General features: G+C 56.0%; 2 protein-coding genes and 1 long non-coding RNA gene across 4 annotated transcripts in view; 2 read left to right on the forward strand and 1 right to left on the reverse strand.

Moving 5' to 3' along the window:
- The first annotated feature begins 2,222 nt into the window (after positions 1–2,222).
- On the forward strand, positions 2,223–7,206 carry R3HDML (R3H domain containing like). The gene is given in 6 exon segments (XM_055814772.1): positions 2,223–2,844; positions 4,193–4,258; positions 4,260–4,312; positions 4,847–4,979; positions 6,113–6,228; positions 6,332–7,206. Coding segments are annotated over 6 exon segments (762 nt in total). The 5' UTR covers positions 2,223–2,583; the 3' UTR covers positions 6,465–7,206.
- Positions 7,207–8,130: 924 nt separating this feature from the next.
- The window catches only part of HNF4A (hepatocyte nuclear factor 4 alpha), a 37,965-nt gene continuing 18,406 nt past the window's right edge, over positions 8,131–27,689 (forward strand). The window contains exon 1 of one of the 2 annotated variants that reach the window (XM_055814237.1): positions 8,131–8,677. In XM_055814237.1, the coding sequence (XP_055670212.1) occupies positions 8,629–8,677 (49 nt within the window). In that variant the 5' untranslated portion in view covers positions 8,131–8,628. Of the gene's footprint in view, positions 8,678–26,442; positions 26,690–27,689 lie in introns of those variants that run through there. The other variant, XM_055814236.1, reaches the window with a different exon arrangement.
- On the reverse strand, positions 12,273–24,032 carry LOC114011708 (uncharacterized). Its single transcript, XR_003553757.2, has 2 exons — positions 22,294–24,032; positions 12,273–19,125 (listed from the first exon to the last, which is right to left on the reverse strand). It is a non-coding gene; the product is annotated as an uncharacterized LOC114011708 (long non-coding RNA).

Genomic DNA, 27,689 nt, shown 5'->3' on the forward strand with positions numbered 1-27,689 from the left:
AGCAGTGTGCCTAGCCCTGCTGGTTTACGGGGTGCTGCTGCTCTCTGCACTGAGGGGTCCCCTCCTGCAGCACCACAGTGGGGCTACAGATGCCTCAGCAGCAGTTTCCCTGTCTCCTCGCTGGTACAAGCATCATCCCACCTGCTGGGTGGGAGTGGATGGAAATAACCCTCTGGCACATGTCTCCAGCTGCTCCCCGGGGCCTGCAGCATCTTGAGTTGTTTTACAGGAGAGCGGATGCCAGGAAAAATATACACGGGGGACTATTTCGGCAGAGGCTCGCAGCAGGGTGAGCCTGCACTGATATAGCACATCAGCTCAGCACCTGGGCGTTATTCCCACTCCACGCTCGGGTCTGCTCCTCCCCAAGCTCCTGGTTGGCTTCTGTTGCATGGCGGGTCACTGAGGCAGCTGGGTGCAGCTGGGGTGTGCCAACAGCCCTGGCATGGGGCAGGAGATGCATGTCCAGGATCCTCAGTCCTCATCCCAGTCAAACCAGTGAGGATGAGAAGCAGAGATGGGCTGCTGCTGTGGGACTGCCTTCTCCCCGCACCATCCCAGCAGCCTTCTTGTCTCCCTGCCTGAGCACCAGTTTTTCTCCAGGCATGCTCTTCTCCCAGCTCTGTGCCTGTCTCCATGCCTCCAGCCAGCTCAGGAGAGGGATGTTGGCCTTGGTGCTCCCCCCTTCATGCAATCAAAGAGCCAAACCCTGGCTCCAAACCTGCCTGTGCCCTGGTGAACCCTGGCCTGGCAAGGCATGGGGCAAGCCGGGGGCACCGTGGCGTGGGGGGATGATGGCAGCAAGCCGTGCTACAGCTCACAAGTGGCTGCTCACGCTGGCTCCCGGCGTGGTGGGAGGAAGAGATGTGACAGGCATTGCAAGCAGCCCCTCAAGCCTACCAGGCTTGCATTTTTGTGACCTACATTAATTCAGCTGGCCCCAGGCATTGTGGCTGCTTGGGATGTTGTAGGGAAACACTCTTGATGCTGCAGGATTGTGTACGGCTTTCAGACTTCTGCAGCCACTTCCCCTCCCTGGGGACAGACACCTGGACAACAGTTGGGCTGCCCAGAGGAGCACAGCCTGCAAAGGAATGGCTGTTTTCCCCTGAGATGACCCTGGCTGGGCATCATCAGCCCAGGTCAGCAGTGGGATGCAGGCAGAGCCCCCGTGGGCTGCAGCAAGCCCTAGTCCTTGGGGAACCCATCAGCAGCAGTGCCCAGCCTGGCAAGTGGTTTCATTTGTAACGGGGAGAGCTGCTGGCCCAGGGACACGTGTGGTCGCCAGGTCCCCTCCCAGCCACCCCCAGAAAGGGACATCTCTGCCATCTGCTCAGCTCGCACCAAGGCAGGGTGACCCTGGGGTCCTGGCGAGTGCCAGCCCCGCCGCTGCCTTGCTGGAGCAAAACCCCCTCCATCCCCCTTGCTGACCTGGATTCGCTTCCCTATCCACAGTTCCCAGCAAGACCCTGGGGAGGGATGAACAGGGGAGAGACGACTCTGGGAATCTCTCCCTGTAGGTAGCTTATAAAACCCCCAGCCAGCAGCCGATGAGCAGCTCCTGTGCCCGCTGGAGGAGTGAGCCGGGCTCTGCTCGCATCCCCCCGCCAGCACCGTGCAGGGTCAGTGTGCTGCGCGCACGCCTGTGTGCGCGGATGCATCCAGCAGCCTATAAATCTCCTAGCAGGGCTCCTTCCGAACTTCAGGACATTCCCCAGGGGAAGAGTTAAGATGCAACTTCTGCGTCAGATGCCGCAGCGGGCTGCCCGGCGGGGCTAGGCTAAACCTCTCCCCCACATCTGCCCCAGCAGGTTGTTTGCGAAGGTCAATCCCACCGGCTGCTGCAACCGCCGCCGCGCTGGGCTGCTCTTGGCTCAGTCCTCCAGGTACGTAGTCGGGGGAACATCCTCCCCGCTGCTCCGGGGAACGGCTGGCAGGGATGCTAGGAGGTGCATCAGCTGAGAGACGAGGACATATTCCGGCATTTTCCTTTTTATTTAAAAAAAAGTTATTCTGCTTTTCCAATGGTTTTATTTTTCTTTCCCCGTGATAGAGTCGTTAGGATTTCTGGCTGATGCTTTTAAATCTTGCTGTGCACTTCTTTATCTGTATGAGATTTCCATTTGTGCTGGGGATTTACACCAAACGCCTGGGAAGTTACAGGGCAGGCGGCTGCAGCGAACATCTCAGCATGTTTCTAATTAGCCCCTGCCTGGCAGGTATGTGCCGTAAGTGAAAAAATGGAGGAGATTTTGTACTCTTTTTTTTAATTTATTTTTTTAAAAAAGAAACAATTAGAAAACCAATTCCTCAGACATCTCCCTGCCACTCCTGGGAATTTGCTGTTGTAAAAGAGGTTATCAAAGGGATTAATTTTAAAAAAAATTATTTTGCAAAGGAAAAAAAGGAAAATCTTTTTTCATCTTATTTTGGGAAGTGGTGTTTGCAAACCTGAGTGATGCCTGTGTTGTTTTTCTCTCCTAGATCCACACGCCAGCAGCAGGGACCAGTGACCCACCTTGTCCTTGCTTCACTCGGTGCAGGAGCGGAAAGCCGCTGGCCGATCCCGCCGGCCGGACTAGCATGCCCGTGCTCCACTTGCACCTGTACCTCACTGCCTTGGGCTTCTGGATGACACAGCAGTCCAGCTCCTTCCTGCTGCCCAACGCTACCGAGCTCCTGTCCCCCCCCGGGGGCCGAGCCGCGGGCCTGCTGTGGGGTGTGGGGGTCCCCCGGAGCCGTCGGAAGAGATACCTCTCCCCCCGTGACATGAGCATGATTCTGGACTACCACAACCAAGTGCGGGCACAGGTTTCCCCCCCTGCCGCCAACATGGAGTATATGGTGAGTCAGGCTCCGGCAGGGCACTTGTGGGTCCACAGCTCTTGGCTGCTGCGGTGGGGAGATGGGGATGGGGTGCTGCCCCAGATTCGCGGCTGAACGTCTGTCCTGGGGGATGCTTCGCATCGCTGGTGCAGGGCAGACCCATGCAGCCTCTGTGCAGGAGGGATGGGGTACCAACAGGGTGGTGTTTCAACCCAGGGGGCAGATTTAGGACCCATGGTCCCATGCCTGGGACATCTGGGAGCTTGCTGGCTGTGGGATGGCAGGCTCCATCCAGCCGAGCTGCAGAGGTAGCATTAGGGGAAGGGAGGTGGCTACAAGCATGAAAAACTCAGGTCCCGACCCAAAGGCCGGGTGGGAGCCGCTCCCTGAACCCAGCAGTGAGGGACGGCCCCATCCCAAGCAACAGGGTTTCTTGGGAGGGGGGCCAGGGATGCCAGCCCCTGGGAGAAGAAACGTGGGAGTGGGTCAGAGAGGGGCTGCCCAGCCTCACTGGGTCAGGCATCTCCTCCAGACGAGGGCTACCCCGGGGCAAAGCATTCCCCACGTTGTTTCCACCCTGTGTGGAGCTCCTAACCCACCCCTAAAGGGAGGAGAAAAGGGGAGGGGAGGCACCAAGGGCCACCAAGATTGCCAGCCAGCACAGAGTGGGACCCTTGGGGCAGGAGGTGCCACATGCTGCTCTGCTCCCAGGCAGGGGACCAAAGCTCCGACCTGGAGTGGCTGGGTGGTCCCTGGATGCCAGTTTGGGAGAAGCACACAGCAGCCCAGCTTGGTGGGTACCAGAGCAGGTCGGACATGCCTGGGAGCATCCTGTGCTGCTTCTTGCTTGGCCTAAATTCCTGCCTTCCAAAATAACTTTTCCAGACATCTCCCCAAAGTGGTTCAGGATGGGTGAGAAACCTTTAAATAATGCATGAAGGAACCAGCTGTCCTCACCGGTCAGTCTGCGGCCAGGGCTGTGGTGGAGGGCAGGGGATGGCTGTGAGCTGCAGCAGCAGCAGGGGGCTGTGGGGTTTCACCCCCACCTTCTGCAGAAGGAGCTCATTCCCGGAGGGAATCACACACGCAGGGCTCGTGCTGCTTCAGGGCATCCGTGCTCCGCCTGGGCAGTGGGCACCCAATGTGCCCAAGAGCCATGGTGGGCAGCTGCGGTGATTCATCATCGCTCCTGGACACGCTGCCATGCTTTCCCTGGGCTTTTTCCAGCCTCACATGTGAGTCATGTTTTTTGGACACTCATGGTTGCTCAGAAAGCCCCCTGAGCACAAGGGGGTGGTTTCTCCTCCTCCTTCCTCCTCTGGGCAGCCAAAATCCCTGCCTGCTCTTTTCCTTTCCTCCTGGCCAGGTGTGGGACGAGCGGCTGGCCAGGGCAGCGGAGGCATGGGCTGCACGCTGCCTGTGGGACCACGGCCCCCCCCCAGATGATGAAATATGTGGGGCAGAACCTCTCCATCCACTCGGGCAGGTGAGTGCCCCATGGGTAGAGCAGACTCCTGGAAACCCCCTGCACCCCACGATGCTGGAGGAGGAGCAGCAGCAGCCCCTCAGTCGAGGAGCAGAGGCTCTGAGCTGGCTGCAAAGGACTGAGATGCAACCAAGAGGCACATCAAGCCCCCTGGGGTGGAGAAGGAGAGTCCAGCTCTTGCAGAAGGGTAAATACAGGAAACCAGAGGTGTCTGCTGTTCATATGGGGAGCATGGCATTAATCCCCTCCGCCTGGCACATGGACCAGGACAATGTGGGTCCCAGATTGGCACCACAAGGCTGAGCGCTCAGGGGCCTCCAGCGAGGGCCAGGTCTTCTGGCCTTGGGTACAAGTGAACTTGGCACAAGGATGTCATTGCCCATTCTCCCCAGGAGCGCTTGGTCCTGATGGGCCCTCGCTCCAACCAGCTTCTCTCCCCCATTCCCTCATCATGGAGCCTTCCTCCCACTCCTCTCCTTCGCCCATGACCTCTGAGGTGGAGGAGGTCCACCTCACATGCAGCACCTTCTGCAGGTACCACTCCGTCATGGACATGGTGAAATCGTGGCACCAGGAGAAGCAGCACTACTCCTTCCCCCAGCCCCGCGAGTGCAACCCCCGCTGCCCCTCCAAATGTAGCGGCTCTGTCTGCAGCCACTACACGCAGGTGAGCACCACAGCCCTCCCCCCGCCCCCCAGCAGCCCCCCGCAGCCCCCTGGGACCCAGCTGCAAACAGGAGGCAGCTCGCAGCACCTTGGGCTGCTGCAGCACCCAGTGCAGCCCGCAGCCCTTCTCCCAGCAGCAGTTGGGATGCAGGATGGAATTCTGGCAGCTGCTTGCTTCGCATCAGGCAGCAGGGCTGGCAGCAGGCAGCGTGCCTACCGGAGGGGTGCAGGCAGCTGGCAGCGATGCCCTCCCACCCTGGGACCTCGTGGGAATCAGGCTGCCTGCATGGAGGTCCCAGGGCTCCCAGCCCGCTAAGTGCAGTCAGCCTGGAGGTTTTAATTTTTTTAATTTTTTTCCTGTGCTTTGGCCTTTTTCTCCTCATTACCTCACTGGTTCCTCAAAGTGGGTGAAGAAAAACCCACACCATTTTTTGCTTTTACCGAGCATGAATCCTCTCCTCTGTGATGGAGCAGCTTTATAGAGCCCAGCCGTGTCCGGCTCCCCAGGAATGCGGCACCTTCATCCCCTGGCACATCCACCGGCAGCTTGGCCAGCACAAGGTGGAAAACCTCCCTCTGCTCCCCTGCCCAGAGGTGAAGCTGTGCCAACCCCTAACTACCTCCTCTGCATGGCTCCAACCTTTGCATCTGCATCCCCGTGTGGCTCATCCGTGGGGATGCTCGGGGATGCTCAGAGATTCTCTGGGTTGCAAATATGCAAGATACATTTTTTAAGGAAGAAATTCAGCCTAGAGAGTCTTTAGGGTGAGCTTCTGGCTGTTTGACCTCCCTGTGTGCAAGGTAAGCTGCTGGCCATGATTCAGGGTGAGGTTTGGGAACTAACCTGGGTAAATCAGAGAAGTGACCCAGACTCTGTTGCTCATTGAAGTGAGCTTGGCAAAGCAGCTCCTTGCAGGGCAGCACAGGCTGCAGGCAGAAGAGGGACAGCAAAAATCACCCTCTGGTGACAAAGCACTGCCCGCGATGGGCACAGCATCCAACACAAGACATTCAGGCAGGTGGGATGCAATCTCCTGGTGGGATGGAGCCCTGCGCTGAGGTTCCCGGGGTGATTATCTGTGGGGTGCCTGGATGGGCGGTTGCCGACAGCGCCTGTTCTCTGTCCCGGCACAGATGGTGTGGGCATCCTCCAGCCGCCTGGGCTGCGCCCTCAGCACCTGCACCAACGTGCGGGTGTGGGGCAGCACGTGGCGGCATGCCATCCTCCTCGTCTGCAACTATGCCATCAAGTAAGTGCGTGGAGGGAAGCCCCCCTGTGCCGTCCTCCCCCCTCACTCTGGTGCCGGCAGTGAGGCGGTGGCGCTCAGAGGTGATGCCCTCCTCTCTTTTTAGGGGCAACTGGCTGGGAGAAGCGCCGTACAAGGTGGGGCGACCGTGCTCAGCCTGCCCCCCTACCTACGGCGGGGGCTGCTCCAACAACATGTGCTTCACCGGACTCAAATCCAACCAAGTCAGCTGGTTCTAGGGCTGCAGCCCCACGAGTTGCCCCTGGGAATGGGGTTGGGGTGAATGAGAATTATTTATAACACTGACCCCCCCCCCCCAGCCCAGATGTCCAACCTGCTTCATCCCTAGTGCCGCGTAGGAAACTGCTTTTTTAACACACCTCTCTGGCAGCGCCCGTGTTGTCTGGCTGCTTCCCACGTTGGGGGAAATAGGGACAGTTCAAGTCCCTCTTTCCCAAAATAGGGATGGTTTGGGGGTGCATGGAGGGAGCTAGGTTGGCTGGCGTGGTCCCTGCTCCGCAGGCCGGGGGGGGGAGGTGTTCCCCACTGCCTCCCACCTGTGCTAAGCAGAGGCTGTTGTAAGCAAATACAGAGATGTTCCCCTCGTGGCAAGCGGCTGGAGAAGTGAGGAGCCCTGAGCGTGCCCCCACTGCATCGCAGCCCCTTCAGCAACGGGGCTCCCAGCTCTGAGCCCCCCAATAAAGCAGCCTGGAGACCCTGTGCTCGTGTGGGTCCTCCCTTACTTGCAGCCTGGAGCCTTGGGGTAACGCTGAGCCGGCGCCTTTGCTCTGGTTTGGGGGGTAAACAGCAAAGGGGTGCAGAAGCCCTTGGTGGGGTCACGGCCCACGGCCCCGGGAGATGCTCAGGCGCTTTGCTCCATCGTGTGGGAGAAGCCAGCACTGCTGGGACACCGGGTGACAATGACGCTGAAGGGCCACAAGCTCCCTGTCCCACCCAGGCTGCCCCACACCACCCCACTGCCCTGCCTCACCCCCAGCGCCACTGAGTACCCCGTCATCCACACCCCCTCCCTCTCCAGGACCTCTTGGCACTCAGCAAACTCAGGGGTTCCCCAATTCCCAGGCCCTGGCTCTGAGCCCCCAGCCACGGATTCCTGTGCTGCAGCTCACTGCGTCCCGGCAGCCTCCTCCCCGCTTGCCCCCACCCCGCTGCATGCTCCCTTGGGATGTGCTTTTTCATCCAAGGGTGCAGATGTGCCTGGTGTTGTCCCCCTGGGGCTGCAGGGTTTCCATAGCCGGGGTGCTGTGAGGTCCCAGGACCGGCAGGGACCACTCGGTGCCTCCTCCAGCCCCTTCCCGAGACGTATGAAAGATGTGGGAGGCCCTGTGCTGCCGGCCGATCACTTTTTCAGCTCCAGCTCTGGGTTCCCCATATATTTGGTGTCATCTCAGCAACAGCTCTTCTCAAGCAACTGCTTGTCTCAGTGCAGTCCCCTGGGAGCAGGGGCTGCTCCTGCCACAGAGCCAGCATCGGCACAGGGGCTGCCGCAGCCCCACGGGGAGGCTGGGGACCACAGCTGCGTGTCCTGGCACCATGAGGTCCCTGGGGCTCCTCCTCGGCGCTGTGGTCCCCGAGGGAGAGGGAGCAGAGATGTCTGTGAGGGCTGCAAGTCCCCCTGACTTGGGGAGCAGAAGGAGAAGCAGAGGAGTTGTAAATGCCCTACGCGCTGGCCCCGTGCTCAGGGTACCACCCAGCATCCCGCCACAGCATCCCCGTGGATCCCAGTCCTCAGGTGACCCCTCCAGTTTTGCACCGAGTGGACAAGCCCTGACTCATGGCCGGGGTATTTTGCCCCCTGTGCCTGGGCCAGGCTCTGCTCTGCCCGTGCCACCACACGCCAGCCCCCGCAGCTTGTCCCATGGCCCCTGGCCCCCATGCCACGTTTGCCCCTTGCCCGCAGGCAGCTCAGCTGTGGTTTTCCCATCACGGGCAGGCGACGGCACAAAAACCGGCAGCACCGGCGGGCTGCACAGTGGGATGCGGCTGCCCCGTCCACCCCACGGCCGAGGGTGAACCCCAGCCCGGCAGCTGCCCCGGCCTTGACAGCGGGTGGAAACGGGAGCTCCAAAAGAGCCCAGTAAAAGCCATGTTTGAGTTTCTAGCTTGGCAGCAGTTACTATAGCTACAGCAACGGCACCTTGCAGATTGGTTTCCATAAGAGCTTGGTTACTATTTAACATCTCCACCCACATTAGCCCTGATTAAGCGAATCAATAAGATAACAGGAGAGGCAGGTTTCCTCGCCCTGCCTCTCCGTGCTCCCTCCTGCCTTCACCTAGTTCCTTAGTGAAAGACGTTTTTATTTATTTATTTAGATTTCTTTTTATTCCTCTACTTCCTCTGGTTTTCGCCCCAAGTCCCCATAGCAGTAGCCGGCGAGACATGGTCAATGTAAGCACCCAGCTAAGCGCTAAGATGGAGGCTCCATATGGTGAGTACAGCGTTTCCATCGCCCGCGCTGCCGCCCCGGCGTCGCTTACGGGAAGCGGGGCTGGGAGCGGGCAGCAGCCCCCAGCCCCACGCCCCGGCCCCACCGCGCTGCCTGGCCCCCACCGGCTCAGGCACCTGCAAAGGCTGGAGATGGAGGTGGAAAAAGGCTCCCCGATTGATTTTTATATAATATAAATACATACGTATGTATTTTCTCTCTTTCACTCTGCTTGGCTCGAAGAAGAAGGCACGTGCCCAAGGGAGCAGAGCGGTCCAACCTGCTGGCAGAGGGGCTGCTGCGGGGTCCGCAGCAGAAGTGGAAGCTGTTTAGGAAGGAGGTGACGTGGTGCCAGCCCCAACACAAAGGCTGCGGGCGGCCCGTGGCACGCCTGGGCTGCGTGGGCAGGCACAGCGGGCGCCCAGGGCTGGGGCCGGGCTGGTGTTGCGGCTGGGCAGGTTTCCCAGCAGGGAGTGCAGTGCCCGGGCGAGCCGCAGCCTCTGGTCCCCGTGGGGGCTCGCTGCTGCCCGGGGGCCCCGGTGGCAGAGAGGTGCCCGCCAGGCCTGTGCTCATGTTCCCTGCGTGGCACAGCGGGTACCAGCCCGGGGCAGCCCCACGCCACTGCTCTCCTTGGCTGTGCCAGATGCCAACTGCCAACAAACGCACGTGGGCAGCAGGGGACAGGTTCCCCTGGGCTGTCATCAGCCTGCTGTTATCCTCGGGACGGGTCCGACTGTGCCCCTGCTGCAGCTTCCCTACCCAGCAAGGGGCTGGGGCTGGTTCGGTCCCGTGTGATCTGGGAACCCCAGTTCTCTGGGCATGGCCAGGGTGTCGAGTGAGGCCCCAGCAGATGAGGTCTCACAGTTATGAGGTTCTCCATCACATCCTCATGGCTCTCCATCACTTCCCCTGGTTCTCCATCACTACCCCCGGCTCTCCATCACACCCCCTGGCTCTCCATCACACCCCGTGGCTCTCCATCATGCTAACTTGCCTCTCCTCACTGTATTTTTCATGCCTCTTCTTTACCACAACCCACTCACAAGCACGCACAGCCCCACCAGCCCGCGCTCCAGCTGCCATGTGTGCTGCAGCCAGGCCCCAGGAGGACTTGTGGTTCTCCCAAGTCACCTCCTCACACTTTGCTCATGGCCCCATTCTGGGTGGTGGTTTCTCTTGCTCCAGGCCTGCAGGCTCCTACAGGTGCCACTTCCATCCCTAACCCACCCTTGTGCCAGGCACCCATGCTGCAGTGAGGCCCCACACCTCTTTGCCCCAGCCCCCAGCACTTCAATACTCTCCAGATCACTTTAATTTCAGCTCCCATCACCGAGGCATGGCCAGACACAGGGCTCATCAGCATTTTGGTGGGTCCATCACCTATTGCAATGGAAACGTGTAGGAATTGCATAGGATCTGCAATAGCATCGCTAGGCCGAGCTGGAGCAGGGAGCTGTAGTCAAGCAGTTACAAAATGCTGTGGTTTAGCATGTTTTTATCAGGATGCTCAATTGGATGTCCCAGGCCCACAGGAGCTGGGGCTCAGGAGGAGCTCCCTTCACCTATGCCTCTGAGCTGCAGGAGCCGGCAGTGAGACAGCGCCTCGCATAAAGCCGGATGCATAAAAATGCCGAGATTTTGGTCTATTCAGTGCAGGTTGTGGTTTTGTGTCCATCTGGCACTGCTTGGACAATGTGCAAGGAGCTGCGCGATGCAGGCTGCTTGTGAGCACATCAAACGAAGGCCTGATGTCTCTGAGATGTACAGAGGGTCGAATCCTGGAGCGAGGGCACCTCTGTGGGCTGGCCAGAAGAAGCGGGTGCTGAGCATCCTTCAGGCTGAAGCTCTCCATGAATCCCTGCTGCTGGTGGGAGATGGCTCCTGACCCACGAGCTCGCAGGGCTGACTTGTGCTTCATTTGCAGGAGAAGGGAGGCTCAAGTGACATTCCAGTCAGCCTGGGAGACACAGCAGTGCAGGGTGGCTGGGTCTGCGTGTCCCCAAATCCAGGGTGCCTGTGTCCTGCTTTGCCCCAAGGTGCAAAGCCAGCCTCATTTCTGCAGCAAGCAACAGTCTTTGCCTCACAGATGCAACACAAGGAGCTGAACAAGCTCTTTAGTCACTTACAATTGAGTTATTCTGCCCACTTCCAGCTGGCTCTAATGCGAGGAGCCGCTCGCTGGCCCCGGCACATCGGTGACCTTACATACAGGCAGGCAAACTTTTCTGCTGTTAATTTTCTCCTGACCTTTTTTTTTAAAAAATCCTGATTTTTCCCTCATTTTTCAGCCTGAGGGTCAGCAACTGAGCCATCAGCTGAGCCAGGGCAGGCAGAGGCAGAGCTGGGCATCCCACCTGTGGCCGCTCTCCCCATCTGCTCCCGCGCGCCGGCTGGCACCCACTGCTTGCCAGCCTGCCGTGGGGCTGGGCTGCTGAGCCAGGGGCCTTGCAAGGGGGAGAGAGAAAAACAATAAGAATAAAAAAGCAAGACAGGCCTCCCAGTCCAAAGCAAGAGGAAACTCAAGAGTGTTGGCAGAAGGAGGGGAGTCCTTATAAATAAAAGGGGTGGAAAAGTTATCCAAACAGAGGCAAGGAAGGGCTGGCGGGGATGGGGGACAGGGCAGCCCCTGGCTTCCGCACACCGGGGTCCACCAGATGAGCCTTCAGCCTTGGAGGGGTCATACAGCTATTTGCAGTTTCCTTTGACAGATGGAAAGATTTTCTCATTTTTCTGTCTCCCCATCCATCTCAGGGGCTTCAGTATTTCAGCATCCATTTGAAGCCAGGGATATATTCTGAGGGGGAAGCTGGGCACCGGCACTCAGCCTTGGGACAGCGAGTGGGTCTAGCCCGCTCTTTGCAGCGGTGGCATCAGTAAGAGCAGAGAGTGGGGCATCCATCCCCCTGCTGCAGTGACTGCAACCCTCCCCATCCACCCCTGCCTCAATCTGCCACCAAGCATCCCCCCTAAACCACACGCTGGGGGCACTTACTTCCCTCCCATCAGACCTGTGCCTTGTGTAAAGGACTTGGAGGATTCCCCGCCAGATGGTGACAGAGGTGTCCTGTCCCCAGCACTCTGTGTGGGTCCCTGGGTGAGAAGGGAGGGATGCCACAGCTCCCGGAGAGCCGAGGGGCTGGGAGCACGCTCAGCATCCTCACCAGCACCCGCTGAGGATGGACTGTGAGCTGGCAAGGGCTCCTCCAGGCACTGTAGTGCTAAATTCCCACGTGGAGGCTGCAAATGGGTGTGCAGGGTAGGGGATGGAGAGGGAGCGAGGGGATGAGCCTCTCCTGGCAGTGAAGAGGCAACGGACCCCCGGCTCCACCTTTATCCTCCCGACGAGACCTGGGTGCCATTGGGGCAACCACCCTCAATCCCAGCGCAGGCAGCACTGCTCCTTCCTATTTCAGGAGCATCTCACAGAGCCAGGGATCCCTGGGGCTGGTGGTTACAGCAGGGACCAGCGCATGATCGGGGCCAGCTCAGTAAAGCAGCTTTGGAAATTAGCTGAAAAATGCAAGACGTCAGAGCTGCTCAGGCGTTTTGGTCAGATGTGGTGAATAGTTTCAGCTGAAGAACGTAAGAGGAGGCAGAATTTCTGAGTATTTTTACTTTTCACTGTGAAGCAACCATTTTTCATTGGCACATGGGTCTAATTCTTTTATAGCTTTCCACTAGATATGACCCAAACTGAGCTTTCCCCCCTTGATTTCTCCTGTCAACTGCTATTTAACTCCTCTGTTTACTCCTTGTGCTCTGTGTCCGTGGCCTGGAGACTGTCAGGGACCAGTGGGCATTCGGACACCCAGCACAGCCCCCTTCCCTGTCCCCACTCTCGCTGTCCCCGCTGCCTGCAGGGGGTGGCCCTAACACTGGTGCTGGCAGGGTCAGCACTTAGCAGGGCAAGAAATGGCTGAGCAGGGTCTTGTCACACCCAGGAATAAGCACTGGTATTTAGATGGGATGCAAAAGGGACAATCACTACTTTAGACACCTTGGCCTGATCCTGAGTGCTGTTTGCCAGTGCTTGGTGAAGGTTTCCTTCAGGAAGAGCTGGGGATGCTCCCTCCATAGCGTCAGGCTGCAGGGATGCTGCTCAGTGTCACCGGGCAGCTGCGCTTGCCCACAGGGCTGCAACTTCCATCAGGCCGGGGCAGCTGCCTCACCACGGCTGCTTATCGGGCCAGCAGCACACCCTCGTCCGGCTTCGCCTGAAAATACGATGGTATTTTTATAAGGGGGAGTGAGCACAGAGGGCTGCTATCAGTGGGCAATGAGCTCCAGCTCTGGCAGGGGAGCAGCATGAGGCTGGGGAAGGTTTGAGGAGTGTCTGAGAGCTATTTTGAGCTCCGAAGAGCAGGTGTAGGTCAGCAAGGCAGACATGCTCAGTTAGTCATCTGCTGACATTTCTTAAACGGCATTAAAAAATGATGTTTATTTAAAGTGAGTGCAAAGGGGTGGTGAGTGGTGGTGGTCCCACAGACAGCAAGGTCTGGGTGATTTTCTTTCAAGACAGAAATATTTGCAGTGGGACCAGGGCCAGCAGCGAGGGACGGGGCAGTGCATAGGGCACAGCCAAGGGGTACGCTGGGCAGGGGGGACACCTGCAAGTGTCTCTGCTGGCGGGCTCGGGGTTAGAATGGGGCAAAGACTGCAAAAAAATGTCCATGACTGTTTGTGTTCAGGCTCCTTCTCTGTTTGCTTTCCTCAAATATTCAAGCAAACAAGGTTCCTGGCAGAAATGTTTGTGGAAAAGGCAAATGTTGCAGAATTTTCACAGAAGGCAAATTTCAAGGTAGTGGCTGTATCGTGAACCCAGGGGTGATGGCTCTGCTCGCCTGTGCTGGGCAGAGGCACCACATTCCCACCAGGACCTCTAAGCAAAGCCAGGTCCCAGAAGCAATTACTCCCAGAAATGGCTCCCGTCAAAGCTTCAGCCTAAGCATCAACAGAAATTACCCAGCAAATCCCTTCAGGAAACAAGTGCCTCAAAAAGTAAATCTGGGCTCTGGATGATACACCAAAGGTGTGAGAGGAGCTGCTCCATGTAAAGCAAGTGGCTATGGAAAGGCACAAGCAGCCGAGGAGGACACAGATCCTGGCTCCCAAAAGCTGAAGGGTCTGCAAGGCTGGACCAGACTTTCTATCCCAAAATGCTGCAGCCACTGGAGGGACTTCAGCTGCATCCCCATGGTACCAGCAGCCCCGGTGCCAAGGGATGGATGGGGACCATCACTGTGGGCTCAAAGCCCTCTGAGCCCCCGGCCACCAAGGTGTCACTGTGGGCTCAGCTGGTGCTGGCATCTCCTGGTGGGAAAAAGACTGGAGGTGGGGAATGGGTGATACTGTGTGTGTCCTGCTGTGGGTCACCACGCATGCGCCATCTCCTCTGCGATGATGCTCTGGGAGCCCTGACACCTTCTCCTTCTCTGGAGATCCAAGCTGGTTTTACACTCCAATTTTCATCGCAGCCCTCCAGCCCTCTGTCCTTGCTCATCCTGCCTCAGGCTACCCAGGGCAGCACCTTCCCTGTGGCTTTGTCCATCCACCTTAAAACCCATCTGTCAGGGTGGGTGGCTCAGCTCCTGCCACCCAGCATGAGGCACCCAAACCCATCAACGTGGGACCTGCAGGCACCTTTCACCTGCCTCTGCACCAGAAACCTGTCCCAGCCATGGGTGTGTGTGAGATTTTATAGGCGATAACCCCTGGGAAAGTGGGAAACGCAAGGAGAGCTGTACACTCAGCTTCCTGGCATGGCCCAACGCACGTTAGGAGAGCCAATGTCAACAGACAGAAGACCTGAAGGAAGAAACAAAACCAAATACATAGGCACTTCTTGGAACAAGAGCTGTAAAACCTGCACAAACCTGAACAAGTGCCACAACACTCTTTTATGCAGTCAGAATCAATAGTCGAGCCCACTCAACGTGTTTGCTGACACATAAATGACAGCCACCGTGCCGCGTTTATGGCCCAGCACCGTTCACAGAGGCTGCAGGGCCTGGCTCCTCCTGCCCCACTCGGCCACTTCTCTCCCCCTCTGCTCCCAGGGGAGGCTCACCATTTTGCCACATGGTCCCCAAAGCCTTGATGCCCCATGGATGATGATGCTCCTTGATGCCCCATGATAAGAAGCTGCTGCTGTTCCTCTCCAGCGTGCCAGCCTGCCCCAGTTTCCAGCTGGCTGGGCAATCCTTCATCCCACACCATCACTGGGATGGCAGGGTCCACCCCACCACCCTGGTGAGAAGCATCAGCTCATCCTGGGAAGAGAATTCACTGCTGCTAACAGCACCCAAGGAAATTTAGCCATGGGCTGTGGGGTTGGGCAGGGTGTCAGGTTAATGGACAGGGCAACACTGGGGGGCTCAGCAGAAGGAATAAAATAACAACTGCCCCATAAAAAAAAGCCCTGTCTGTGCTGCAGGCTCCCATCCAGCAAGCTGTATGGCCTCTCGCTTGCAGCCACCACCACCCAAGAGCAGGAGCAGGTCCTGCCCCAGGGACAGGCACCCTCGGCCAGGTCAAGGTGCTCTGGCAGCGGAGAAGGCACCGATGGGTGCCTGAGGGAACCAGCCCATGCAGAGAGCCTGCCGTCAGCAGGGCAAAGGCAGCACCAGGAAATGAAGGGTGGAATGAGGAGGCAGGACGGGCAAGAAGGCAAACAGCCGGGCTTCAGATCCACAGCCCTGGCTGCTCCCCTGCCTAGGGACTGCTGCCGTCAAGGGCTAAATGGGGGTGGGATGGAGGTGGTGGCTTTGCCACCACATGGACACCCTGGTGGAAGCAGAGCCAGGTGCTGCCCATGGCCCATCCATGGGTGTGTGACGGGGGACTGCTGCTGTCTGGGAGAAATCTCTGTTGACCTGGGTGTGTTTCCCTGTTACAGGCATTAAAACCCGTGTGGAAACAGAGCGGTGAAGGGAGGTGTCATGGGGTCACACACAGTTCAAACCCAGCCCTGCCCTTGATGCTGCTCCCGGCTCCATGTGGGCATGCTGGGCTTCAGCCCCTGTTGTCAGTGCACCCCTTCCCCGGGCACGGAGCCGGAGTACGGGTCTGCTGGTCATTTCCCATCCCTGACTCATCAGGGGATTATTGTGTGTGCTCCAAATTAATTCAAATGCATCCCAGGCAGCCCTGAGTGAGAGCAGAGGCTCGCGAAGATGGAATGGGAATGGTTTAGGAATGGTTTTGCTCCATTAGACTCATGCCTTCAAGGTAGCGCTTGGGGTCCGATGTCTCTGGAGGGCAGGAATGAGCTGTCTCCTCTTTAGCACAGCAAAAGCAGAGGTGGGCTTGGTGGGAGGAAATCCATCCAAGGAGGAAGGGAAGTGCAGGAAAATGAGTGTTTCAGACGGGCTTGGCCACGAGTTGGCTCTTCTGGGTGTGGACGCTGGTGAGGCCTTGCTTGCTTCTGGCCCTGGTCCTACAGCACAGGGCTGCATTGTAAAGGTGCCCAGTTCTCCTTGTCAGCATTCAATTTATTGCTCAGTGTCTGTCAAAACCCAGTGAAGTGCCACTCTAATCCCTCACCTAATTTTCCTCCTCCAGGCTAAGCAGGGCCACACATGCCAGCACACACTCCCTGCAGCGGAGAAAAATCTCGGTGCTCAGCAGCCTTCTGTGCTCCCCTCTGGACCGGGGCCAAATAAATCAACACGAGAGTGTCACAGCAGCTTCATCTCCAGAAAAAAACGCAGAGAGTTCAGCACTGTGGTGGTAGAGAGGGCTCTCTTGTAGTCTGGCAGTTGGAAATTCCCTTTTATTCCTGCTGGGTTTGCCCCGGACAGGCCATGGCACAAGACACTAGCCAAAATCTCAGACTGCCTGGGCTCCTGGATTCCCCATTGACAGCACCAACACGCACGGTTGATTAAGAAATCTCAGCCCTGAGAGTTTTCCAGGTCCCAATTTCCTTGGGAGAGGATGGGGAAAGGATGACACCAGCACAGAGCATGCAGGCGCCTGAAGAGCCGTGGGAGAGCTCTGGCAGCGATACCCCCAGGGTGTTTGGAACCACTGGAGATGCTCTCTGGGGTCTGCAGGACACAAAGTTCAGGGCTGCCCAAAGGCAGGGAGCACCACGCATGCAGCTCCTGCCTGCTCTCCTGCCTTGCCCCTGCATCTCCCAGCCCTGCGTGTTGTGGTGGTGGCTAGAGGGGGAGAAAAAGGTGGTTTCTCAAGGATATGGTGTTCTGGGTATTTATATAGAAACATTTTAAAGTGAAAGTGGTCAGACTCTCCCTGGAGAGGAATTTAGGCCCACTCCTGCTGTTAAACACACCCAGGCACATTTTCTGGAGCAGCCTCCAGAGGTGCATGTGTGGTTGGGCACCCCCTGCCCCACAGAAACCCAGGCAGGCTAGAGGCCAGGGTGAGGGCACCTTGGAAAGGTGGCCCAGAAAGCAGCGGGCATTGCTGTGGGCACCAGCAGTAGAGCACAGACCTGGAGCCACCTTATAATTCCCCTCCGGGTAGTGGCCAGAACCCTTTAAAACCTGCAACTCTGCAGCACAAACTCCTGCTCCCCATCAAATCTCATTGTGACCAGCATTAAGGGATTAGCCGGTCCCTGCCACCGCACCGCAGCCAGCTCCCGGGCATGGCTCGTGCCCTGCTGCCCATGGGGGGCTTGTTGGCTGGACCGCCCCATCCAAGGGCCAGACTCCCCTAGCTCTGCCCGCAGAGCTGAGCGCCCCTGGAAGATGAATGGCAGCAGATACGACCTGCTCCAGGAAACACCAGGTACCCCCCGTGCTCCCCCTGGCACTCGCAGCAGGGAGAGAAGTAGCTGCATAGCCAGCCCTGCGGAGTTGATGTGAGTGAAGGGCACTGGCAACCCCCAGGGTCTCCAGCGGGGTTTCAGAGCAGCCAAAATCTGCTCTTCCCCCACATACCTATTGCTAGTCCCCCTCTGAGGGTCCTCCCATGTCTCTGGTTTCTGTTTTGCTGCGTGCGGAGTGAACATGCCAGGTTTGTGGGTAGCAATGGCTGATGTCCCCAAGCTCAGTTCCGAGGGTCTCGAGAGGGACACTCCAGTGCGGGTGGCATGGGGGAGTGGGTGTTGTGACTCCTGGGGGAAGAGGTGGTGGAGCCAGGCTGGCGTCCCACGGACACCCTGGTGACTGCCTGTGCCATTTGGGAAATGAACTGATCATTCTCAGCCCAGATCCCACTGTCTGGCATTACTGCCCCGTGGTGCAGCCTCAGCAGGCCCAGGGACGGATCCTGCCGGCTTGCAGGACAACCTCTGGTCCTGCCCTGTTTGCTGCCTGCTCCTTACCCAAAGAGGTCTGCAGCAGGACTTACCCAGCCCTCATAATGAAAGCTTGAAAGGAACTGAGAGAAGAAGTTTCAATGCAAACCTTATCGGTTGTACAGAGCTCTTACTAGAAAGGTTTTTTGGGTCCCCCTCCACGGCCGCCTCCAGTGCACATCCCCCACCAGCTGGCTCTGTGCTCAGCCCCTCGGCCCCAGCACCCCAGGGACCTCAGCGTGGAGGCGAGGCAGCGAGGAGCCTGACTGGGCTCAGGGTGCTCAGGGGGGTCTGCAGGCACTCGGACGTGTTTGGTGCATCCTGAGCCCTGGACTGCTTTGCCCCGCAGAGCCTCGCCCACAAAACACCCCAACAGCCCCCACTCGACCCTGGGGCACAGCAAAATTCTTGGGGCTCCTCTTGCTTGAGCAATTCCCCTGAAGCAGGGCTTGCACTGGCAGTGGGGTTTATGCCTCCTGGGGCAGCCTGCACCCTGAGCCACTATCCTGCGGGATGAGCTCCCCATGCCAGCGCTGCGTGGGCAGCCACACACTGGAAGCTGCTCCCAGCAAATACCTGCGCTCTTTATCAGCCAGAGATTAATTTAGAATAGTTCATGGCTTCGGCGTCCCATGACACGTTTACTAGAAATGGTTCATTTCCTCAAGTGATGTAGTTTATGGTCATAATATATTTTAATATCTTTATGATACAAGAGGCCAACGGCACTGGGCTTTGCAGGAACGTTAAGGGACAAATAGTGCTATCCTGTCTTGGAGACATAGGTCAAATACTCAAAGGCTAGTTAGCAGTTTGCTGTGTTGTTTGTTAGCCAGGAGCCAGGCAGTTGGCACTGCAGTGTCCTGGCCATGGGTTTATGGGACTGTGGAGATGTGTGATTTCCATCCCCACCCCCCCTTGCTGTCCCCCATGCAACAAACCTTGCGTGTAGAAAGCTCCGATGTTCCCATCCCTTGCTTTCTGCTGTGTTTTTTTTGTTTCTGTGTCAGTAGACAGGATGGTTGTGTTGTGCAGAACGCTATGGTAGCCACCGGCTGCAGGAGTGCGGATCTGCTGTGGACATGGAGCTCCTGAATACTGTTTTGCTCCCACTTACCCCTCTGGCACTTGCTGTGCTCTGGCAGTTGAGGACGCTGGGGACCAGACAGCCTATTCAGGCACACTCCTGCAGGAGAAAAAATATTTTGCACTAGCTTGTTCCTTTCTGACTCCAGAAAGCAGAATCTTTCAAATTTTAACTTACCACCCTTTTTTTTTCTTTTTTTCCATGCCCAGACTACCTTCCCCAGTTCAGACCTGACCAGTGCTCCCACCTATGGCAGCTTTCTGCCTTCTTCATGTGGCCTCCCATCAGACACTCATGTGACCCTTTCCTGAGATGCTCCCCCCGCGTTCAGCTCCCCAGCTGGGGCTGACTTTTCCAGCCAGCCCGGGGCAGGAGGAAGGCAGTTGGAGCAGCCCATGGCTGTTGGATTCAGGAAGATGCTTTTTGCCCTTGATGAGCCCTTGACTTGCCCTCCTCTGGGGACAAGAGCTCAGACTGTGCCCCTGCTGCCCTTGCCCCACTGCCATTCTCCCTCCACACCCCAGCAGCTTCGCAGTCTTTTGCCTTCATTTCTAGTGAGGGCTGATCCTGAGAGCCCCAGCCCTGAGTGGAGGTCATTTCCAGACATGGCTTGCTGATGCATTCACCTTCCCAAAAAAGATAAATTTAAAAAAAACACTTTGTAACCTGTGTTGATTTTGGCTGTTCTCCTCCACCTATTGCTCCACAAGCTGGAATGATTCAGGGGCTGTTTTGTGTGCGTGTAATGAACGTATCAAGCCAGTGAAACTTAAAAGCCCTGAGAACAGCTACTAGAGGTGAAGGCAGAGGCTCATTTGCCTGCCAGACTGTGAGCTCAGCAGGGATCTTTTCCCTGGGAAGCTGCTAGATTACCTTAGTTCCAAAGGGATCATATCCACCTGCTAAATAAGTTCTCTCTGGGTCCAGACATGGGCTGCTGAGATCCCTGCCATACTAAATGCATGAGCTGGTGCGGCACAGAAAGCAATAGGTGCTCGTTGCTGGCAGCACACCCTCTCTCCAGCAATGCTGCTTCCCCGTGGCTTCTGCTCCCCCATTTAAATGGGGCTTAAACTGCTGGATTCGAGCCAAGTATCTGCCAGTGTAGACAGTGCATCTGGGACAGCATGTGGCAAAGTCAGAGCTTTCTGGATTTCCTCCCAAATAGGCAGAAGAGTGCTTTGCTGGAAAGGTCTCTGCTGGGTTCGGGTTTGGATGGAGTGCAATGGTCACAGTGGGGGGATTTAGATGGAGTAAGTGGGATCAACGGTGGGAGCTGTAGCTTGGGCCAAGTTGCAGCCCATGGTGTAATGGAAGAAGGTGAATATAACAATTCTTCCTCACTTCGTCGTGGGCCCATTGGGTGATTTTGCATAAAAACACAGCAGCCAGATTTCCAGAGTCACAAGTGCTGACTTGCAGGTCCCAGAGGACAGATGCTGGTTTTGAGGGCTGCAATGCAGGCAGAGTGATTGCAAATACACACCAGCAAAGGCACTGCATTTTCGAGCACAACTGCCCTTCTGAGAACAGCTCAAACTTACTGTCCTTGCAGAACAACAGCTCCCAAGAGCACTAATAATTACTTCCTCAAGTGTTCAGACCCTTTGTTAGACAGGATAATAAACCCCTTTCTGGTTCTGGGATGAAAGGTACACACAGTGTTATCACTAAAGCAGTATATGTTGAAATGGTCTGTCTGTCCCCACATTTGCAGTTCTTCCCCTACCACTTTTGCACAGCAGTTACTTATTTTAGCTCCAATAATTGCCTCCAGCTCCAACGTCCACCCCAGCTTTGGCTGACATGCATATGTTGCTTTTGGAGAGAAGTTCAAGCGGAGTCTGCTACCTCCTTTGAAGCGTCTCTTCCCAATGTCCAGTAACTGCCTTGATTCTCCATACAGTGATTTTATGGCCTGGGGGCCTCGACAGATCCAGTTGGTTTGGCCACTTTTTGATAACTTTGGCACTGGTGAGGAATAGCCTGGGGTTTGCATGAAGCTGCCTCTGTCACCCTGAGCTGTGCTGGGGAGCCCAGGATGCCACTGCATGTCACAGGGTCACCAGTGATAGTGTGTCCAGGGTCTGCTCAGGCATTGCCTGTCCTGGGCATCGCCCCCAGCTCCAAACAGCATCTGTCCCAACCACAGCAACAGGTGCTTCAGCACTGGGGAAAATAAATCACCAAGAGTGATTTGTTGTTGAACAGGACGATAAAATGCCTGCATCTTCCCCCAGGCATGGGTCTGGCACGTGGCTGTGGTCACTTCTTGCCTCTTGTGGCTGGATTTTTCTGATCCACCTCCCTGAATAGAGGTGGTGGATCTTTCTGGTTCACCTCCATGAACTGTTTTGACAGGGCAGGGATATGCTGTGTGTGGCTGGCAAGGGGCAAACAGATCCTAAACAACTTCTTGTTTTCTTGGAGACTCCTTGCTGCTGCTGGGGACATTCTGGGGACAGACGTGGGAGCAGATCCCCATTTGTGTGTCCACCACGTCGTCGCCTGGAGCCACCACTTGAACCAGGGGCTTGTTTCAGCTGTACTGACCTGCAGTCCCCCAGCCTCCGCCAAATTCCTTGGAGCTGCTTATTAACGCACTGACAACTCTGCTCCAGAGTTGTGGCATGCTGAGGTAGAAGGCAGAAGGATTTGACAGTGTGGCCTAAATATTCCTGTTTACAAAAAGTCTGACAAAACACAAGCCCTTGGCTTTATCTTTCCCATTTGGAAATAGTCACAGAGCAAATATACTTAAGGCATGAAGGGAGGGGGGTTTATACTGACTTTAGAAAAAGCTGTTCTTTAAAAACAGGAAAAAAGCTCATCCTCAAGCTGTGCAGACTGGCTGCTAGACCCAAAAGTCCTGTGTAGAGGCTTAAAGCCTGCCTGCTAATCTGTAGCAGTTCGGTGTGAGCCAGTCATGCAGTAAACTGCTCTCTGTTAATTTTTTAATGCAGACTAAACAGGTCAAGAAATGATTAGCATGAGAATAAGTTGAGCTTAATCGGGAGAATCAGAAAAGATGAGAGGGAAGAAGCAAATTGGAGTTATCAGTTAACCATACAGAGTGGCTCTGCTTCCATAAGCTCATGTTCCCTCTTGTTTTCCATCCCCTCTGAAGCTGCCTTTTTTTCCCCACTTCCCTAATTTAAATGACGAGCTAAAATTGCTGGTATAAGCACAATGGAAGGTCCTGTCTCTCCTTCCCATTTTCTATCTGCAATGGCTGCCCAAATGAATTGCAGGTGATAAGGCTCCTACCTGGTTATTCTGGATGGTCCTTCCCATTCCATGAGGAGAAAGGGAGATGCTGACTTTTAGGCTGAAACAAGCAAAATCCGCTTTCTGTATGAGTATGAGTGCTCTGCTCTGGTGCAAAAGTTTCGGTGCAATACGGCAAACCCAGGGACTGAGCGGAGGCATCCATGGGCAAGGGGAAGAGCAGCCCTCAGGACTGCTTTAAGTGGAGTTTGGTCAGTGGTCGGAGATCTATATTCTCAGATAGGCAGGACTTTGTCCACAAACTGGAATTTGAAATTTCAAAGGGGAAAAAAAAACCCAGGCAGAAGGGACCTTTGCATGTGTGGAGATGACTACCCTGGCGATGTTCCCCTGGGACTTTTGTTCTTTGTCTTGTAATTGGGCTTCGTGCTTCCCCAGCAGCTCGCTCAGTGAAAACAGTGGTGGGCTGAGCAGAGGCCCTAGCTTTGCTCGGGGATTTCCTGCTCTGGAGAGGTTTCAGACCTGAGCCCATCTCTGCTTCACTTGCATGCCAAGAAAAAGCCAGTCCAGCCCCACAGTGGCTTTGAAGCTGCGAGTGACATGGGAGTTGGGGCTGCAAGGGGCAGCAGTGGCATCGCTGATGTAAGATGAGGTTGGTCCTGCTGGCTCTGGGCACAGGCATTTCTGCTGGAGATTTCTTGAGAGTACAGAGCTGGGAGAGAGAAAAGCAAAGGGCAGGAGCGCCTTGGGCTTCTGGCCACAATCTGATCACTGTCCATGCTCAGCAAGTTTGTGGGCGGCCCCAGACTGGGGGGTCTGGTTGATACACTGGAGGCAGGGCTGCTGTCCCACAGCAGGCTGGAGAAATGGGCCAGCAGGAACCGCAGGAGCGTAACCCACACAGGGGCATTGAGAAGATGTGACCAAGCTCCTCAGAGGGTGCATGGCAGGAGGAGATCAACAGGCATAAAAACTGGAGAGACGTTCAGACGGTGTCTAAGGAGAAAGTGACTCACCATGAGGACAGTCAAGCACCAGTCACCTAGAGAAGTTGTGGTGTCCATCCTGTTCAAGACCCAAGTAACCCACGCTGCTCTCTCAGCTGGCTCTGCTTCCCGAAGCACGAAGTTGGAGCAGAGACCCTGAGGTCCCTTTCAACCTCAGTTATCCTTTGATCCTATGACACCGTGTTCAAGAAGGGCAGGAGGAACCCCATGAGAGGAGCCTGCTCACCCACTTGACATGAAGAGCTTGCAAGCATGGTGACTGATAGCATCCTTATCATAAATGCTCTATTAAATACCCTTTTCCTGATCCTCATATACTGAGAAGCATAGATCTTATTTTCAGGCTTTTCACCCTTCTGCTTTGGGTGCATTTGCCAGTCAGGGATATATTGATAAGGGAGAATTAGTGTCATAATATGCCAGCGTGGGAAAGGATTTACTGCTCAAATAGATAAAAACTAAGTAACTGCTTGGTGCGGAACACTTCATGTCCTGGAGCTGCCATGGTTTCCTTTGCAGCCATCTCCTGGCGTAGGAGATGTGGGTGAAGGGCACAGAAAATGGGGACAGGAGGAGAGAAGAGAGGGCCTGATAGCTGAACTTCCCCTGAGCACCTGGTCTAGGAACAGCTTTTGCCTGCCAGCGGGGGTTTGCCAGCTACAAGTTGTTTCTGTCTGGAATAAAAATGACAGAACATCTTCTGTAGGACAGAAATGTTTGAATCAGCTGCACAACCAGCTGCTGACTTGAACATCTTCAACCTCAAACAGCTGCAGGGCTGTGGTGTCCTGTTGGGTAGTCCAAGCCATGACTACATTGGCAAGTTGTCCCAAACCCTACCACGCAGGGATGTTGGGGACACAAGGACTCCCCAGGCAGAACACCCCTGGGGACACATCATCTCCCACAGCAGACTGCGCCCAGGAAACAGCTGATGTGTTTCCATCACAAACCCATCTCCGGGGCAAAGGAAACACAGTGTCCTTGGCCGGTTTGGTCCTCGACCTCCACACCAAGACAAGGGATTTGGGAGGGGGCACTGGTGACTGACAGAGGACACCAGTAGTGAGAAAACAACAGTCAACACAACCCCGGGCGGAAAGCACCACGTCCCATCGACAGTCCCAGCCTCGTGAGCCACCTAATGCTCTCCAAACTTCCCCACTCCTTATCTGCTGCTCTCCCGCACACGCTGCCTCTCCAGTTTCTATTCCTGGCCCTTTTAATCCTTCCTGCCCAGGAAGCCAACAGCCTTTGCAGCCTGCCTTGCTCAGCAGGCTATTTAAGCAAAAGGTTTGTTTTGCTGAGTGGAGCAAAACGGGCCATGCTTTTACGATATTTTACTAGACGCTGTGGCAAATCCTGCACATATTTGACATAGTGTCTGTAGCATTTATCTAATCAAAGGGATCATTGTGGCCCAGCCAGGATTGGGAAGGAGGTCCCTGGGACGAGGCCACAGAGGGGGCTATGCTCTACCTTAGCATCCCCATCCCAGTGTGCACACTGTAAAAACAATTTTTAGCTCACGACTGCTCCTGCTGAAGGGAAGAGCCACCGGCACGTGAGTGCAGAGAGCTCTGGCCAGTCTCTCAGGAGCACAAACCGGACGACTGTTTTCCCTGCAGCAAAGGATCATTTAGCACCAGTCCCAAGTGAGAAAGCAGGGGCTCTCCCATCTGCTCAGCTTCGCTCCTGCAGACCTGTAGCCTTAAAGTAGAAGAGCTGTTTGGAAGTGCTACATAGGTCATAGTTTTGGGGGGCAAGGGCTGCTTGAACAATCTCTTGTGCTCCTAAAACACGAATAGCAAATTGTTGCTAGCACCACTGCCCAAAGGCATGTGCTATTGTGGAGCCAGAGACCTTGGTGTCATGTTGTGGCAGCGATGTCACTGTGGCCAGGGTGGCTTGGGGCACCATCAGGGCCAGGGCTGCACTGGGGTGCCTGGCAAGCACAAGTACAAGCCAGCTGGGAGCCCAAATCTTCAGTATGTTGACTCAGTTACCTGCTGCCGGTTGCAAAATCATGGGATGTTCTCAATGCAGAGTGAGCTGATATTGAACTATTAATTGCTGGTTCTCCTGTGCCATGCAGATGCCATTCAGCAGTCGGTTAGATTCCCATTCATTGATCTTACAATTACACTGAAACAGCTCAGTCCTGTCTAAAGCAGAGGAGTGATGTGCCCAGGGGCAGCTGGGCAGGAGAGCACCCAGGTTAGCAAGCAGCAGAGCACAGGCACCTCTGCTGCTTGCTCCGGTCCCACCTGCTTGGCACCAGCATGGTCAGACCCAAGGTCTGGGTGAGGTGGCAGGACCACTGCTGGTGCCGGTGGCAGAGACCTAGTGACAGCTGCATCCACCGAAGGAAAAATCCCGCTGCAGAGTAAAGCCCTGCTGTGTTCTAAAATGCCTGTTGAAAATTCTAAGCCATGTCAGTGAAAACCCAAGGCTAGGGGGTCCTGTTGAAAATTCTAAGCCATGTAAGTGAAAACCCAAGGCTAGGGGGTGTCTGGCACAGGGTGGTTCCAGTGGTGGGACAGGAGCAGCCCCGGTGATGCCCAGGACACCCATGTCACCCTCCAGCCCCACTCACCATTTGACCGCGGCGGCAAAGTGGGATCTGTTTATAGGGCATCCAGCCCCTGTAAAACTTGGTTTATAGGGAAGTAAAAGGAGTCATACGTCGTTACTTTGCATAGCAATGTGTAAATTGCCAGGCAGGCACTGACCTTCCCTGACAGGGAGGGAGAGAAAAGGAGAGGGGGTAGGAGGGATGGAGGGAGCAAAAGAATGGGAAAATGGGAGTGAAGGCAACCAGGAGTGGAGAGGGGAAGGCAACACCAGAAGTGAAGAGCACCCTTGTTCTCCCAGCAGGGTTTTGTCCAAGTTTTCCACCCCAGGTACAATTAGGACCAACACCCACACCTCAGCATCAAGGTCAATAGCCCAGGAAGGTGTTCCCTCATCAGTGAGTGCCTGCTCCCGTGGTCCTGCCTGCACCCAGGAGCTGGGATCGACAAAGCACTTTGAGATTCAATAACAAACAGTCAACAAGAATGACTGCTGCTCCACCAAAAAAAAACAGCTTAGCAGCATTCGGCAGTGGGTGAGATGATTAAAGATTAACCCCCTGCCTCCTGCCTCCACCCCTCTGGGGAGTATAGGCCTTGAAGCTCAGCAAATCCTTTCAGAGAAATATTTGAAATAAAAGACAACAGATAGGGGACGCAGCGAAGGCAGAGGGAGGCAGAAGGGCCAATAGCCTCAGACAAGGGAATCGGTACAATCTGGCTCGTGTTTGCTGATGATAATGCGCCTTTCCAAAGCCCTAATAGACATGGAGATGGCAGATTATAGCGCAGCACTGGACCCGGCATATACCACTCTGGAGTTTGAGAACATGCAGGTGCTGGCGATGGGCAACGGTAAGTCCCCTTCGTCTTCTCCCCTCCGCTGTGGTGGGATGAGCTGAGGGCTGCCGGAGGAGCAGTCCCTGGGGCAGCCACCGAAACGCTCCTGGGGAGGGCTGGGGCATGGCAGGGGTGTCAGCAGGGGACTCCCAGCAGCTTGCTGGGGGGTTTCTGCTTCCCCCAGCGAAAAGTAGAGGTGGTGGAATATTGCTGTGCTCGGTGCAGGCAGGATAGTGCCCTGCAGCCCAGATATCTTGGGGACAGGCACACGCTAGGAGCTGGGTGCAATGAGAGGTCCCCACCAGAATTCAGCCCAGGGACCGGGGCTGGGGCTGAGCACAGGGAGGCATCTCACATCCCCCAGACCCCAAACAAGAGAAAAGACTAGCCAAAAGTTTCCAAGTGAAATGCTGCTGATGGCTCACCAAACAGACAATCGAGCCTGTGGCAGCTGGAGTTCGGTTTTCCTGGAGCAGAAAGCCATGTAGCACCTGGCAAGGGTGGAAACCACTACAAAAAAGCGATTCAGGCACTGCCCCCGCCGCTGTCCCGAGACCACAACCCTTTCCTGTGCAGTGCTGGGGTGTGGGGTGGCATCCCCTTCCCTGGGAGCATGGTGGAGCCCAGAGGCTCAGCCCCCAGGACAAGGGGCAAGGGGACCTGGCAAGGACAGGCGAGTGTTCCCATCCCCTCAGGAACTTAACCCACCAGGATTCACAACACCGGCCCACCAATTTGGGGGCCAACAAGTCCTGGTGATTAAATGCTCAGAGATAACAGGACATTCCTCTCCATGTTCCCCCTGAAGTCTCTCTAAATAAGAGGTTAATGACTAAACTAAAGGACACCGCAGAAGGCGACCCCCGAGCCCTTTCCTCCTGCCTGCTGCGTCACTGAGTCTGCTGGGGCACCCCTGACGCAGGACGGCTGTGCTGGTGGGCTCTCGCCTCAGCCTGTGTGCGTCTTCCCCAGGTTATGGCTCTGCTCCATCATGGATGTGACACTGTGGTGCCAA

The sequence above is a fragment of the Falco peregrinus genome, chromosome 9 (assembly GCF_023634155.1).
Source record: "Falco peregrinus isolate bFalPer1 chromosome 9, bFalPer1.pri, whole genome shotgun sequence".
Lineage (NCBI taxonomy): Eukaryota > Metazoa > Chordata > Aves > Falconiformes > Falconidae > Falco > Falco peregrinus.